Source organism: Marmota flaviventris, chromosome 5 (assembly GCF_047511675.1).
Source record: "Marmota flaviventris isolate mMarFla1 chromosome 5, mMarFla1.hap1, whole genome shotgun sequence".
Taxonomy (NCBI): domain Eukaryota; kingdom Metazoa; phylum Chordata; class Mammalia; order Rodentia; family Sciuridae; genus Marmota; species Marmota flaviventris.
Genome location: NC_092502.1, coordinates 30,363,561 through 30,380,818, shown reverse-complemented (window position 1 = coordinate 30,380,818; position 17,258 = coordinate 30,363,561). Strand labels below are relative to the sequence as shown.

Sequence of the window (17,258 nt, the reverse complement as noted above, 5' to 3'; positions counted from 1 at the left end):
TTTGATTTTCCAGGTAAATATTGATATTTCCTATTTCATCTCTTCATTTTGTAGTGTTACTTTCTATTACAGGTGATAAGTGTTTTGCTATAAACTGTGATCATTTGTGTAGCTCATTCTGTGATCTCAGAGAAATACTGGTGAGTAAAACTGGCATGTGCAACATGGTGGTTTTCACTCCTGATACTCAGATATAAAGCATATCCAGGACACAACCAAAGACAAATCTGCACACTACAAGGACCCTTGTGTAATAGTGGAAGAGAACCCATGCAAATGCATGCAAATCCTTTACATACTAACAGAGATCATATGAGATCAGGAGGCATATTCTTATATGATCTATGTTAGATCATATGAGATCTAAATTTCATAATTTAGACATTCAAAATATCATAATTTCCCCACAATGATATCCAAAATCTTTATAATCTAACCTCACATAAAGAGGTAAGGTAAATATGTTTCATAATTTTATTGGTTTCTTACAGACAATGGATAGGAAATATATATATTTTTTTACATTAGCAGAAAAGTACCCATCCTGGAGTGTTTCTATACAACATGAAATTTTGTGCCTGATTTGAGCCTGTTCCCTCCCTCCACGGAGATGCTGAAATCCATGGAGAATGACATCTTTAACTTTGGCACAGATGACAGGTAATGTGAAATTAAATGTTGAACCCTTGGGAATGAAGTTGTTTTTACATGAATGGGTTCAGTGGTCATTGCATTTATGTATGTTCATGATTTCAACTGCTTATTTCTAAGTCTCTGACTTATTGCTCCCCACTTATGGATGTCACACAGATGAAAACACAAACATTCTTCAAAAATATAGGCACAATGATAACATAAAGCATATGTGTAATCCACTTTGATCTCTAAAGCTAATTAATATAACATTTCATGTCTTAACATCTTTATACTTAAATATTAAATTGTGATGTTTGAATTCCCAAAGAATGTTCTATGAGTTCAATTCACTTGGCCTAATTGACCTTCTATAAAGAAGAAATATAAAAATAATTGGGAATTTGACATGTGCATACCTGTAGCTGGCTGTATTCAGTGTCTTCAAGACTCTGTTTCTCTTCTTGTGAAGACTTGCCCAAATGGGACTCTGTTGACAAATGTACAGATTTACTTAAACTACTTAAAAAATAATGTGAATGTCAATTAATCCAAGTAAAAATGAACAGTAGTAATAATCCTATAATTTTACTTTCCTCAAGTACCATTTCAATCAAGCTAAATTTAAGGTGAATATATCTTATTTTTGGAATGTTTATTGCTGTTTGCATGTGGGCCTGGGTATTTTATCCAGGGACATGTATGTCCTTGGCAGAACTATGGCGTTCATATCAAATTCCCTGTCTTAATATTTAGAGACAGGACGTCTGTAAATACTAAAGTTGGCTTGAAACCTGACAGGGATTTATCCTCAGCCTTTCAAGTACCTGCAATTACACATGTATCCTTCTGAAGCCAGTAAATATTGACATCAATTAGCAGTAATTTTAGTGATCAATGCATCAGAACACCTACAATTGGGGTGTCACCATATACAAATGCTAAAATAATTTTCAGGTTGATCTATTTTAGGTTAAAGTGAATTTCACAGAGAAAGATTTATATTTCTATGGAAATAGGAAGCATCAGAGTTTTTACTGTCTCTTCTTTCATATATCATAGAAAAAAATTCATTGTTCATCATTTGTCATGTCCCCCCAAACTGATTACATTTACACATTGATCAACAAATTCCATGTTGTTTTTAAATTTACTTTCCATTTTTTGTTGTTGTTGCTGTTGTTCATTCTTTCCATTAGGAATCACTCTGCCTTGAGAAATATCCATGATTATGCCTGTTGTTCATGACATAAACTGTCCCCCCCCCCCAATTGGGGCTACTTCATTTCTGAAATGTGTAATAAACATGTGACCTATAAAGTCTTGTTTTTCCTGTCTAGTCTATCAGTTCTTGGACTTGAGGGGACTACTTTTACATCAAGTTGTAGTTAACAGTTTTTTTTTTTTTGTTTATTCCACCCACAACTGTGTTTGTGGTAAGATCTTGAGGAGAAAACAAGTATAGAGGATGATTTATTTTCTAGAGATGGAGATGAGTGGAGACTTAAAAAGTGAGGTTATGTGCCAGAGGGTGGAAATGTCAAGCATGAAAAGCTGTACATCGAGAAACAGGGCTTTAAAGGGAACATGTTTTATGGAAATATAGTGATTGGTAAGAGGAATGTCAGAGATATTGCAGGCAGAGAGAGGGATCAATATACACAGTGAGGAAAATTTTGGATTATGAAAGATTCCTAGGAAAGTTAAGGTGCTTGGATATCCATGATCTAAAGAGGGCTGATAATCATATGTGCAGTATATGCATAAATAACAGGACCATCCTCAGTGCTATAGCAGGTTAACATGCACGAATGGATATACATAATGAGAAGGCCACAGTGCACCAGGAAGTGGATGCCAGCGTGAATGGGGGGAATGTTTCTGGAAATACAGAGGATAGAACAATTTCAGTGAACTGTGTAGAATGAAAACTAATTACAAGGAACAAAGAAAGAAGCTGGGCAACAGGAATGTGTGGTTCTGCTCCTGACTATAACTCAAGGATTCAAATAACATGTGTAGTAAATGCAGCTACTGTGAATGTTGCTTTCCTTTATCATGTAGTTTCTTCATGGCACTATCTTCCTATGTTGAGGAAACTACTTTAAGAAGAGGGTGGGTAATTCTCTGAACCTTGAAAATACAATTATTTTATCCATTTTATTATAAGTATGCTTCCCATCAGAGAATCAGAGTTGTCTGTGGGAGAGCTTCAGTGGGAGATGAAAATAATGCTCTCTAGCCAATAATGGATTCATTTTACAAGAAAGGAGTAAAATAAATTATATATGGTCATACATTGTATCATTTCTTGCTACAGACTGACCACATCATTGGTGTATGGAAAGGACCATAAAACAAATCACAGGTACAATGGAATAAGATCATATACAAGGAGTCATAATAGAGTTGACATTATCTTGTAGATGAGTTTTTTTTTCTGTTTCACAAACTGTTTCAAGTCATTAAATTATATACATGCCTAATCATTTAGGGTAATTGAACTTAGCTCTGTGGAAACAGGTCTTCATTCCTCAATTTATTCCTAATCGTGTATAAGTGAGGAAGGGTGGGAAAGTTTTATTCTCTCTTTCATTCAACTTTTAAACTGGAAACACACAAATATTTTCCAGATTTTGAAAATCCTTTTCTTTTTTTTGAACAGAAATATAGTTTAATGAGTTAATATAATGTATTCCCTCTTTTTTATTTCTATGGAATTTTGTTTTTTCTGTATTTAATGATTTTATTAAATGGCAATGGAATGCATCACAATTCATATTACACATATAGAGCACAATTTTTCATATCTATGTTTGTATACAAAGTATATTCACACCAATTCATGTCTTAATACATGTACTTTGGATATAATGATGTTCATCACATTCCACCATCATTTCTAATACCCGGCCCCTTCCCTTCTCCTCCCACCCCTCTGCCTATCAGTAGTTCTTCTATTCCTCTCAGGCTACCCCTCCCTACCCCAGTATGAATCAGCCTCCTTACATCAGAGAAAACATTCAGCATTTGTTTCTTTGGGATTGGCTAACTTCACTTAGCATTGTTTTCTCCAACACCATCCATTTAACTGCAAATGCCATGATTTTATTCTTTTTTATTGCTGAGTAATATTCCATTGTGTATTTATGACACATTTTTTTCCAGTCACCTACTGAAGGGCATCTAGGTTGGTTCTACAGTTAAGCTATTGTGAATTGTGCTGCTATAAATGTTGATGTGGCTGTATCCCAGTAGTATGCTGTTTTTAAGTGTTTGTCTATCGACCAAGGAGAGGGATAGCAGGTCAAATGGTAGTTCTATTCCCAGTTTTCCATGGATTCTCTATACTGATTTCCATATTGGCTGTACCAATTTGCAGTCCCACCAGCAATATATGAGTGTACCTTTTTCCCCGACATCATTGCCAACACTATTGTTGTTTGTCTTTATAATAGCTGCCATTCTGACAGGAGTGAGATTAAATCTTAAGAGTAGTTTTGATTTGCATTTCTCTAATTGCTAGAGATATATTTGTTGATTAATTTTATATCCTCTTCTGAGATGTGTCTGTTTAGGTCCTTGGCCCATTTATTGATTAGGTTATTTAGAAAACCCTCTTCTGTTCCCTTCTCATCTGAAGGTGGAATTTCCCACCCTCTCCTGACCACCACTGATTCTTTTCTATTTGTTTTTGAATGTATGTACTCACTGCCTTTTTCAGTCTTCATTCCCTCTTCTTCGGTCTTTTTCCTTATTTCAAATTTACCTGTGAGAGAAGCATGTGTCAAATGCAACTCACAATACAATTCCTTTAGCAAATACACTCAATTCAACCTGTGGCTGAAACCCAATGAGATACACCAGTTCTTACATTTGTTTGTCCCTACTAGTTATTTAATAGGCACATTCCTTGAACAAGTACTGTATACCAGTGCTCATATTTTTTGGCCATTCTCTTTCCAGTACAGTTTGTATCCTGTGTTTCTTACCTTGTCCATGTCCACTTATTGTCTTTGTGCTTGGATCAAACTTACTGGATACACCAGCAGCACACTCCTCTCGAAGTTGCTCAGAATCACTCTGGTAAAAATAATGACAATAATGAGTTTTATATAGATTTCTGCTCCTCTCATTGAACATCATTCTATTTATAGTTATGAAGTCATTGCAATTGCAGATTAGACCATTACATTTTCTGCAATGATATTTCCACGAGACACAATTTCACATGCAGTCCAGGTGAAACTGAGCTCTGCTCTTTATCTGGCTACTGATGGGGAAAATCAGGAAGAAAGAAAGAAAGGAAATTTGTTCCCTTACAACAAACTCACTGATATGCATATATCCAAAACAACTAACATCAGTGCTTAATTAGTAAACTGAGCATTCTCCCACAAAATAAAGAGTAAAAAATTTGTTTAAAATGTTTTCTTTTTTTAATTAGATTTGATGTTATAGAGATACAACATTTTGAACAATGAAAGGTCAAATTTTTTGTTTGCTTACATATGATACTTGATAAGAGACTTTCAAATGGGTCATCTCTAATAGGAAGAAAATATTCTTGCACTTGTTTCATTTGAGTCTCCAGAGCCTTCCAAATACGCATCTCATTGAGCAAAATATTCACATAGTCAAAATTTCATTTTAAAAGAACAGTGACTCAGTACAAAGATGTGTCTGTATTTTATGTACACCAATGAGCACACTCTATTTGTTTAGAGAATGAACACTTTTTATTGCAGAAAGAACTAAAAGGAATTTCAAGGAAGTAAGACAGTAGCACAGCATCACGCTGTGTTTCCTGACTAACTACTTTCAGAGTTTGGACCCAGAGAAACTGGTGTGTGGTTGCATAACGAATAAGTCAGGCTGTGTGGAAAAACTGGAAAGCCACGACAGAGAACTAGTGACTACATGAAACACAGAAATCATGGCTTTTAAAACAAAATATGCATTCCTAGAAGAGATATTGCAGCTGTGCCAGCAAAACTAGCAGAGGGCAAGCAACAAATCTCCCCTCTGGAGGGTGGAGGAGAATCTCACCAATCCAATTAAAAAATGGCAAAAAGCAAGAGACAGACATATTTCAAATCAGGAACTACAACTTGTCCACAGCCATATGAACATTAGTCATCATCACTAGCACCCAAGGAAATAACATTAAAAACAGCATTGACATTTCAGATGTCCCCAGTCAGAATGACATTTATCAAGTTCTCAAATAATAAGTGAAGTGCAGAGAGTGGGAGAAAAGTATAATCTTACACATCCAGACTGAAAAATTAAGATTTCCACACTGAAAAGCAATATGTAGAATCCTCCAGATTCTAGGAATATAACTGCCATATGACCCAGTTTTTCCACTCCTTGATTTGAACGCCAATGTACCAACACCAGCATGTACATGTGACTTTTTAATGTCAACGTTTTAGCACTGTAATCACAATTATAAAGTTATGGAACTAACTCTAATATCCATCAAGGGGAAAATGTATATAAAAAAGATACTTGTCACTGATTTTGAGCAGATTAGTTATTTATAAATCCCAATATTTTATATGAATTCAGTTCCCTAAATGTTCTAACATAAAAGTTGCAACAGCAAATCTCCTTAATTATACAAAGGAAAATACTTTAGTGAAAAATAGGAAACTAATGTATAATCCTCTCAATTCAAATGCCACATTTTCACCAAAGAAGGTAGTTGAATTTTCTCAGAGATATCAACCAGAATTCAAAATACTGCCAAATTGGATAGGCAGAATGGCACTGCAAGATTTCAGAAAAAAACCTTCATTCTTATTTTAACTTTTATAAGATGGAACTCTTTCATAAACTGTGGTTATTGAGGCACCCACACAAGTATTAAGGTAGGTGTAAAGGAGAACTGAGACAGATCTGCTGATGGCTCTGGGAAGCTAGACTTCGGTCCTGTGTCTGCCTAAGGATGAAGAGTTCTTGGCACTTTCATTGAATGATGTTGTTTGAAGCTTTGTGAAAGCAAGTGCCAAGGTTATTTCTGGTAGAAAAATTGTCCTCCTACAGAACAAGACACATGTGCAGACACACATGAGCAGATAGGGTCAAGCCACTCAGCTGGCTTGAGAGGCATTTCAAGTTCTTGTCTATGTTACCACCATGCTGATACTTGTAGACACCTTGCTGGGTATTACAATAAAATCCTGAGAGCAGACAACTTTGACAAGGGTCCCCTTGTAGTAATTCTGTGGGTGAGATCAGAAACCACTGCTTGTCTTGAACTTCCAGATTCATAGCCAACTCTCCGCACAGAATGGTAGAGGTTCACCCTCATCATATGTTCTCAGGATAGTGATAGTCAGGAATGGGCTGAAAATTCTCATCAGAAATACATGTGTAATGCTTGTTGGACAGTTACTTGAGTAGAAGTCTACAGAGCACTGCATCTTTAAATATTTAGAATAATGATAGTGAAGGAGAGTGCTTTTTGAGAATTTAAGTGACAGAAGAATCCAGCAGTGCTGGGGCATTGTTAGGTGCAATGATATTTTCCTTCAGTTTCCAAAAGATTCTGCAAGCAGACTATGACTGCCATGCTCCAAAAGGTTGCCAGGAAACTACTCAGAGACATGGAATCTTGCCCATCTCTAGATCACTGGCTACAGGAATCAATCAGGCGGTCTGCATTACATACTAGTCCCTAGGCTCCATGAACCAGAGTGTTTGTCAGGAAGTTCCCAAATTAGATAGACCCACTTGTCTGGGTCATGAACAAGTACTGAGGATGAGGGTTTTCTAGAAATTGCTAAATTTCCTCAGTATTCTCTGAGTGTGGTGGGAGACAAAGGAGCAGAGGGGCTCAGCTTATTCATGCAAATATCAGGTTAGGCCTTTTGCAGCTAGAGCAAATAAAGATAGTGTTGGATAATATTTGTTTCCCAGAAACCCCCAAAGTTATGTGTGGCTAGATTTAGAAATCCTGGACAGAAATATCTTTTTTTCTACTGTGTTAACATTAGGGAGTCTCAAACTCTTGCTGTTATTGTTCATTATTTTTTGGCCTGCTATTTGTATTGGTTTTCCATGTTATTTCATTTTTCTCTCTTTTTTTTAAATGAGAGTTTCATTCTATTTTGGGGGGGGGGGTTGGTACCCAGAGACAATTTTTATTCTCACTTTAAATCCTTTCATTTCTAATTTTTATTGCATTTTCTCCTCTTCTCCTTTTCTCTCTTTAGTCCCACCACTTTCACTCTACTTCCTATTAAAAATATATTCCAATAATTGTATCATAACCAAGGCAGGTGTTTTTGGAGGTCAACCTTGTTATTTCCTACTCCATTTCTTCATTTATTGCTGTTCTAGAGATAATTTAAAACATAAGATTTTATGTACAGTGAATACATGTTTTTCTTTATGCTGTGATGGTTGTTGGAGTTTACTCTCTCCTGACAGGAACCAGCCATGCACTTTACGAGAATCAAATAGACATAAAATCCATTGGGTAGGAAAAGTCTGGTATCTGGGAATTTCCATCAGCAATCTTGCTGGTTTGAGAGACTGGCCCCAACCTGTGACTTCTTACACAGTTCCATCAGGTTCAGCACTGCACTGGAGATGGGTTGATCAGGTGAGGCTACACAGCCACACAGCCAGAGTTGGGTGTGGCCACTATGCTAATCAACCTCTTTGCTGTAAGATACCTACCACACCAAAAAAGAACATTCCTCCTGTTTCCAGGTGTGGTGGTGCATGCCTGTAATTCCAGTGACACAGGAGGCTGAGCAGGAGGATTATGAGTGCAAAGCCAGTCTCAGCAAAGAGTGAGGTGCTAAACAACTCAGTTAGACCCTGTCTCTAAATCAAATACAAAATAGCATGGGGGGATGTGGCTTAGTGGTCTTGCGGCCCTGAGTTCAATCCGTAGTGTACACACACACACACACACACACACACACACACACACGTTTCCTCTTTCTGAAAACTTATCCCTGCCTTTGATACACTCTCCCTTAAATGAAGAACTGGAGACATTTTCAAGTTGCTGAGCTGCAGCTCCACTGAAATTGGGGATCCATTTAAGAGCTCTGCTTCACCTTTCAAACTTAATTTCTAGCTCTGGCTCTTATTTCTTTACTAGTTATTTCAGACCTTCTTTTTCTCAGATGGCTTACATCTTATGAGTAGGGTGATGGTGGCCCCATGATACTCTCCCCTTACAGTGATACTTGTGAGTGAAAGTAGCCCATAAAATATGCTCATTTTCAGCTGTGATACTCAGATGTAAATACTGCCCAGGACATCCCAAAGAGAAACTTGCACACTACAAGTACCCACATGAGTCTATGGACTAGAAATCCATTCAAGTACATGGAAATGAACCACCTACTAACACAGACAACAGGAGAACAGAGGAAAAGACTTTCAAAATTTCATGATTTCCCAAAAATTCCATCCAAAGAATTAGGTCTAACCACAACTAAATAGATAAGGTAAATATAATTAATAGTTGCATTGATTTCTTTAATTTTTTTTTTTTTTAGTTGTAGCTGACCAGTTAATTTCTCTGTACTTAAATATTTAATTACTATGTTTGGAATCCCAAAGAGTATTGTAGTAGGTTATTTCAATTGGCCTAGTTTAATGTCTGGAAGCAAAAAAAAAAAAAAAAAAAAGAAATGACCAGGAATTTAAATTGACACATGTGCTACCTTTTGCTGGCGATGTGCAGTATCATCAATATCATGAAAACTCTTCTGTTCTGCCTCGGATGATCTGTCCAAATGTGGCTCTGTTGACAAATTCACAGATAAACTTAAACTACTTAAAAAATTCATGTGAAAGACAAATTATCCAAATTAAAAAGGAGAGTATGAATAATCTTATAATTTTATTTTCCCAGTTATATATATATATTTTTTTTTAATATTTATTTATTTTTTTAGTTCTCGGCGGACACAACATCTTTGTTTGTATGTGGTGCTGAGGATCGAACCCGGGCCGCACGCATGACAGGCGAGCGCGCTATCGCTTGAGCCACATCCCCAGCCCTCCCAGTTATATTTTTATTGAAATTTTACTTTAGGAGAATGTATATCGTATGTGAAATTTTTATTGGTGTTTGTGTGTGGGCCTGTGTATTTTACCCCAAAACATGTGTATCCTTGGCAAATACTATAATGCTTACTTCAGATCCCAAGTCTTTATATTGGAAGACAGAGTGTCTGTAAAGTCCAAGGTTTACTGGAAACCCTGCAGGGGTTTTTAAAAATTTGTTTTGTTTCTTTTCTTTTTTACTATTAGGAATCAGTCTGTCTTGTGAAGCATCTATGTTATTCCTGATGTAAAGTCTTTTTTCTTTTGCTGGGGCTACAACAGACATTTTATAGCTTCCAAACTGGGTAATAAACATGTGACATGTAAAGTATTCATTTTCCTGTCTACTTCCTCAGTTCCTGGACTTGAGTGGACTACTTTTATATTACGTTGCAGTCAGCAGTTGTATTAATTTCCACCACAGTTGAGTTTGCGATAAAAGCCTTAGAAAACAGGTGCTAGGGATGATTTATATTCTAGAGATGGAGATAGTGGAGACTTTAGAAGTGAGATTACCCACCAGAGGCTAGAAATACTCAGAGCTGAAAAGCTGTACATAGAGACAGGGTTTAAATAGGAACATGTTTTTTGATGATTTAGGGTTTGGTGAGACAAGAGCAAGAGGACAGTGCAGGCAGATAGAGGGAACAAGGTAGAGACTGAGGCAAAATTTACATTATGAAAGATTCCTAGGAAAGTTAAGATGCTTGGACATTCATGTTCTAAAGAGGGACAATGGTCATATGTGCAGTATATGCATAAATAAAAGGACCATCCTCAGCGCTATGAGCAGGTGACGATGAAGAAGGACCTGTGCATGAATGGAGATGAATAATGAGAAGGCAATAAGTGCATTAGCAAGTTGATGCCAGCCTGAATGGAGGAAATATTTCCAGAAATACAGAGGATAGAAAATTCTCAGTGACCTGTTTAGAATGAAGATTAATGACATGAACAAAGAAAAAAAGTAGGCCACAGGAATGTATGGTTTTGTACGTCACTGTTACAAAGATTTCAAATAAGAAGGGCAGTAAAGTACAGCTAATGTCAATGTTGCTTTTCTTTACAAAGTAGTTTTTCTTATGGTAATATCTTCCTATGTTCAGAAAACTCCTTTAGGAAGAAGGTGGGCAATTTTCTGAATCTTGGATATATGAAACACACCAGAAAATGAGAGAGGTCTGTGGGAGCGGTTCAGTGGGAGATCACTGCTTAGCATGTAAAAGGATCCTGTTCAGTGCCCAGCATTGAGAAGAATAGGAACAAACAAACCATGTCAAAGAAATATGAGCAAATGTTTCTTTGGTATATGCAAGTATATATTTGATTTATTAGTCAAAATTTCTGGAAAACTGTACTCCAACAAATGGACATCTATGTGCAAAAAAGGGCCAATAAAAGCAGTAAAATGAATTAAATATGTGTGTTGAGTAAAGCTACAAGACTCAAAGTACTAAAACAAAATCAGGAATATGGGTTCAGTAATATTTACACAATTGAGTTTCTAAAGGAAAAATCATTTTTGGAATGACCAATTATAGAAAGACATAGGTATATATACCAGTGTCAAGATGCAGAATGATCTGTAGTCAGAGGAGGAAAGAAGAAGCCTGAGAAATTCAATGTCAAAGCTGAGTTAAAAATGTGGCAGTACAAATCTTTAGTGAATCTTATCAGAATCATTTAATATATTTTATTGTTTCCTAATCCTCATTTGCCTTATAATTAATAATTCCAAAATTGTTATGAAATTCCCAGGGAAGATATAATTGTTTGCTCATCATGGAGAGTTTTCTGAGCTAATTAGTTCAGATACATGTGCTGAGAGCATCAGCTAACACCATCTCAATGTTTGTTCATACCCAAGTGGGAAACTGGTGTGTCATCTTTTCCTTTATCCACTCGTTTAACCAACATCAGTTGTACATTTCCTCTCTTGTATGAAGAAAGTAATATAACATCTATGGAAAAAAAGATGTATGGTAAGGTACAAAGGATTCAGACAAGGCCATCCCAAAGAAAAATTGTTCTGAAAACTTGAAGAGTTATCAGATACCAATAAACCATTGTGTTTTAAAGAAATTGGTAAATACACTAAGAGTAATAGTGTTAGTGTTTGAGGAGTAAAATGAATAAAAGTTTCTGGTTAAAATTTGAGTGTGGTGTGGCATATATAGACAGCTTTTTAAGGAATTGCACACAAGTCCCAAATCATCCCAACATCTATCTGCTTTCTAGAGTTCAGAATTTATCTCAGTAATACGGTGCATTCCTGGAATGTCCAGGGACATGGTTTCTCACAAAAATCAATAAAATAATGATGAAAGCAAAATATTAAGGATGTTAATAAGAAATGTATAGATGGAAATATTAGACTTCTTTAAAGTAATGAATCCTTCAAAAATGCAATGTTGCTAATCTGAATGACACATACAAATACCTCACACAATGTGGTGCCTACTAAATAAGAAGGGGAGAAATTGGTAGCTCTAGGTTACCCTGATTCTTCCAGCTGCTACTGGTTCTTATCATCTTAGAACCAGATTCTGACTTGAAAATGACAAACTGAAGAGAGCTGACTAGAATTCTCTCCATTTACTTGTATTTTCTACCTAAATGCTATTTCCTCCCTCACTTTCCCTTCCCTTTAGTTTTTCCAAAAAAATCCATAAAGTGGGAGCTTCCCTTTTTCCATTTTACACCCTTTATATGGATCTTTGCCACTATTTGTTGCCTGCCAAAGTAACAGATTTATCTTAGAAATATCATTTCTTCATCTTAGTCCTATGTCCTTTGCACATCTCAAGAGACATGCTCAGAATGAAAGTAAGATTTATGATTGCACTTGATCTGGTTGTGTCCTCAAACTGTAGGAATCAATAGCAGTTCTTGCATATTTCCCAAAAGGAGATACAATGCACAGATCCAAATCATGTAGTATATACACCAGAATCATTGGAATCACCTTAGATTGTAATGGACAAGTTAGAGGCAAGAGTTTGAAGATGGTGCCCAAAGGATGATTCCTTATAGTTGCAGAGTTCCAGTGTGAAATTTGTCATCTTCAAATTTGTCTAAGTTAATTTCAATGTATCTGTGGATTCCTCCCTAAAATGTCCCCACAAATTAAAATTCATAAGGAAGTGTAATACATTCATTGATAATTTTTCATTATTAATTTTAGATTAACTTTAGATATCTGTGGATTTTGGACATGCTTAATTACCATTCATACTTCTTTCTACTTTTACATTTGGTGTTTCTGCACTATCATTTTGCCCTAGGCTGTATCAACATATTGTATGTCATTAAATCACTTGGGGTAACTGAACTTAGCTCTGTGGCAACAGGTCTTCACTCCTCAATTTATTCCCAACTGTGAATAAGTCAAAAAGGGTGGGAAAGTTTTACTTTCCCCTTCACTCAACTTTGGGAATGGAAACACACAAATTCTTCCCACATTCTGAAAACCCTGTTCTTTTCCCTTTTCAAGTGTTGTTGAAATTTCCTACCCTCTCCTGACTACCATTTATTCTTTCTATTTTTTTTACTATGTGTACTTACTGCCTTTCTCAGTCTTCACTCCCCCTTCTTCTGTGGTTTTCCTTATTTCAGATTTACCTGTGAGAGAAGCATGTGTCAAATGCAACTCACAATGCAATTCCTTTAGCAATACATTCAATTCAACCTGTGGCTGAAAAGTAACGAAATATACCACTTCTTATATTTATTTAACCCTACTATTTATTTTAATAGACATATTCCTTGAACAAGTACTGTATACCAGTGCTCATATTTTTTGGCCATGCCCTTTCCAATGTATTTTGTATTCTATATGGTTCTTACCTTGTCCATGTCCATTTATTGTCTTTGTGCTTGGTTTAAACGTCCTGGACCCACAAGCAGCACATATCTTTTGATGTTTCTCAGAATCACTCTGGTAAAAATAATGACAATAATAAGTTTCATATAGCTTTCTGCATCCCTCTCTGACCATCATTATATTTATAGTTAGGAAGACATTGCAATTTCAGATTAGACCATTACATTTTCTGCAACAATATTTCCATATGAGACACAGTTTCACATGCTGTCCTGATGAAGCTGAGCTCCTCTCTTCATCTGGCTACTGATGGGGAACATCAGGAAGAATGAAAGAGTAAATGTGTTCTCTTACACCAAACTCACTGATATGCATATATCCCAAACAACTAACATCAGTGCTTAATTAGTAAGCTCTGCATTCTTACTCAAATCTAAAAACAGAGTAGAAAATTTATTTAAAATGCTTTTGTGAATTAGATTTCATGTTTTACAGATTCAATATTTCTAACAATGAAGGGCCAATTGTTTTATTGATTTATGATACTTGTTATGATAAGAGACCGTCCAATGGGTCACCTCCAGTAGAAAGAAAATACTCTTGGACTTGTTTCATTTGAGTCTCCAGAGACTTCCAAATATTTGCCTCATTGAGCAAAATATTTAGATAGTCAAAATTTCACTTTAAAAGAAGAGAGAGGGGCTGGGGATGTGGTTCAAGCGGTAGCGCGCTCGCCTGGCATGTGTGCGGCCCGGGTTCAATCCTCAGCACCACATACAGACGAAGATGTTGTGTCCACCCAAAACTGAAAAATAAATATTGAAATTTTCTCTCTCTCTCTCTCTCTTAAAAAAATAAAAGAAGAGAGAGTCAATAAGAGAATGTGTCTATTTTGTATTCTAATTTGTTACATATGACAGAATGATTACAATTCATATTACACATAAAGAGCACAATTTTTCATATCTCTGGTTGTGTATAAAGTATAGTGCATATTTTATGTGAACAAAGAAGCACACTCAATTTGGTTAGAGAATGTAATACTTTTCATCGAAGAAGGATCTAAAAGGAATTTCAAAATAGTAAGGCAGTAGCACAGCATTACACTGAGTTTCTTGACTGACTACTTTCAAAGTTTGGAACTAGAAAAACCGATGAATCTGCATAATGAATAAGACAGCCTGTGTGGAAATACTGGGGACCCTCAACAGGAATCAGTGACCAGATGAAAATACATGTGCCTACACTCCACGTAGGGTCAAACCACTCAGCTGACAGGCATTTCAAGTTCTTGTCCATAGTATCACCACACTGATATTGTAGACACCATCCTGGAAATTACAATAAAATCCTGAGGGCAAACACCTTTGAGAAGTGTTCCATTATAGTACCTCTGTGGGCAACACAGAAATCATGGCTTTTAAAACAAGATGTGCATTCATAGAAGAAATAGACGACAACAGTGCCAGGGAAAACTTCTCACAAACCCAATTAGGCAATGGCAAAAAGCAAGAAATAGGAAGTTCTCAAATCAGGAATTACAAATTGTTCACAGATATATCACATTTGGTCAACATCATGCCATGACTTTATTCTCTTTTATTGCTGAGTAAAATTCCATTGTGTATATATGCCACATTTTTTTTCCATTCATCTTCTAAGGTCATCTAGGTTGGCTCCACAGTTTAGCTATTATGAATTGTGCTGCTATACGAGGGGGAGCAAGGGAGGAATAGATGAACTCTAGATAAGGCAGAGGGATGGGGGTGGGGGAAAGAAGGGTGCAGGGGGTTAGTAAGGATGGTGGAAAGTGACAGACATCATTATCCAAAGTACATGTATGAAGACATGTATGAATTGGTGTCAACATACTTTATATACAACCAGAAATATGAAAAATTGTGCTGTACATGTGTATTAACAGTTGTAACGCATCCCACTGTAATTTATTTTTTAATAAATAAAAAAGAAATATCATTTAAATCTGAATTGATATTTCAGAAGTCCCCAGTAAGAATGACATTTATCAAGAAGTCAAAAAATACATGCAGTGCAGGATGTAGCAGGAAAGTCCAATCCTACACTGCCAGACTGAAAATTAAGACTTCCACACTAGAAAGCATTTTGGAGATTCCTCAGGATTCTAAGAATATGACTCCCATATGACCCAACTTGTCTACTCCTCGATCAGAACCCCAGTGTACCAAAATCAGCATGCACATGTGATTTATGAATGTTGCTGTTTTAGCACTGCAAGTCAAAATTGTAAAGTTCTGGAACTAACTCTGATACCCACCAACAGTAAAATGTATTAAAAAAACCCAAAAAGACACTTAGCACTGAATAAGTAGCAATGAATAAGTAGCAATATACTTATTCATTGTACCCATTATGTCAAAATGAATCCCAATCATTTATATGAATTCAGCGTCCTAAAATATTCTAATATACAAAAGGCACAAGAGCAAAATCTCCTTAACTATATAAAGAAAAATAGTTTAGTACAAATAGGAAACTAATGTAGATTCCTCTCAGTTCAAATACAACATTCTCAGCAAAGGAGGGAGTTGAATTTTTTAAGGTGAATCAACCAGTATTCAAAATACTGCTAAATATTCTAGGCAATATTCAAGAGCCTCTTCTCCCAAAGCACATTATCCATACTTTCTCCCCAGATTTCAGAAAAAAATTTCATTCCTATTTTTTAATAAGATGGTCCTCTGAAACAGACAGTGGTTAATGGAGGTACTCACAACAAGTATCAGGGTGGTATAAAACTGAAACTGAGACATAGATCTGTTGATAGCTCTGGGCGGCTACATTTTAATTCTGTGGTCCGCCTGAAGATTAAAAGTTCCTGGCACTTTCACTGAAACATGTTGTTTGATTTTCTATGACAACAAGTGCCAAGGTTATGCCTGGTGAAAAATTGCTCTCCTGTAAAACAACACACATGTGCATACACACCATGTATGGTCAAGCGACTCAGTTGAGAGGCACTTCAAGTTCTTGTCCATATTATTACCATACTGATATTGTAGACACCATCCAGGGAATTACAATAAAATCCTGAGGGCAGACACCTTTGAGAAGAGTTCCACTGTAGTAACTCTGTGGGCAAGATCTGAAACCACTGCATGTTTGAACTTCCCAGATGCATAGCCAACTCTCCACACAGAATGGTGGAGGTTCACCCTCTTGATATATTCTCAGGATAGTGATAGGAATGGGTTGAAAATTCTCAAAAGGAATACATGTGTTGTGTCTGTGGGACAGTTAGCTGAATAGCGTTTCATAGAGCACTGCCTCTTTAAATAGGTGGTTTAGAATAATGATAGGGAAGGAGACTGCTTTTTGAGAATTCAAGTGACAGAAGAATCCAGCAGTGCTGGGGCATTGTCAGATGCAATGGTATGTTCCTTCAGTTCCCAAAAGAAATCACAGGTTCTGTAAGGAGGCCATGACTGCCATGGTCTAATAGGTTGCCAGGAAACCCCTCAGAGACATGGAATCTTGCCCACCTTTAGACCACTGACTACAGGAATCCATCAGGTGGTCTGCATTACATACTGGTCCCTAGGCTCCATGAACCAGAGTGTGTGTCAGGAAGTTTCCACATTAGATAGACTCACATGTCTGAGTACATTAACAAGTAATGATGGTGAGATTCTCCTTGAAATTGCTAAGTTCCCTCAGCATTCTCTGTATGTGGTGGGAGACA

General features: G+C 36.4%; 1 protein-coding gene across 1 annotated transcript in view; it reads right to left on the bottom strand.

Moving 5' to 3' along the window:
- The window catches only part of LOC114082245 (uncharacterized), a 281,118-nt gene that overhangs the window by 38,814 nt on the left and 225,046 nt on the right, over positions 1-17,258 (bottom strand). Inside the window, exons 113-119 of the mRNA XM_071612054.1 lie at positions 13,561-13,651; positions 13,279-13,335; positions 11,577-11,675; positions 9,330-9,409; positions 4,626-4,716; positions 4,346-4,402; positions 1,053-1,123 (exon numbers count right to left, since the gene is read on the bottom strand). Coding sequence (XP_071468155.1) covers positions 1,053-1,123; positions 4,346-4,402; positions 4,626-4,716; positions 9,330-9,409; positions 11,577-11,675; positions 13,279-13,335; positions 13,561-13,651 — 546 coding nt within the window. The remainder of the gene's footprint in view (positions 1-1,052; positions 1,124-4,345; positions 4,403-4,625; positions 4,717-9,329; positions 9,410-11,576; positions 11,676-13,278; positions 13,336-13,560; positions 13,652-17,258) is intronic.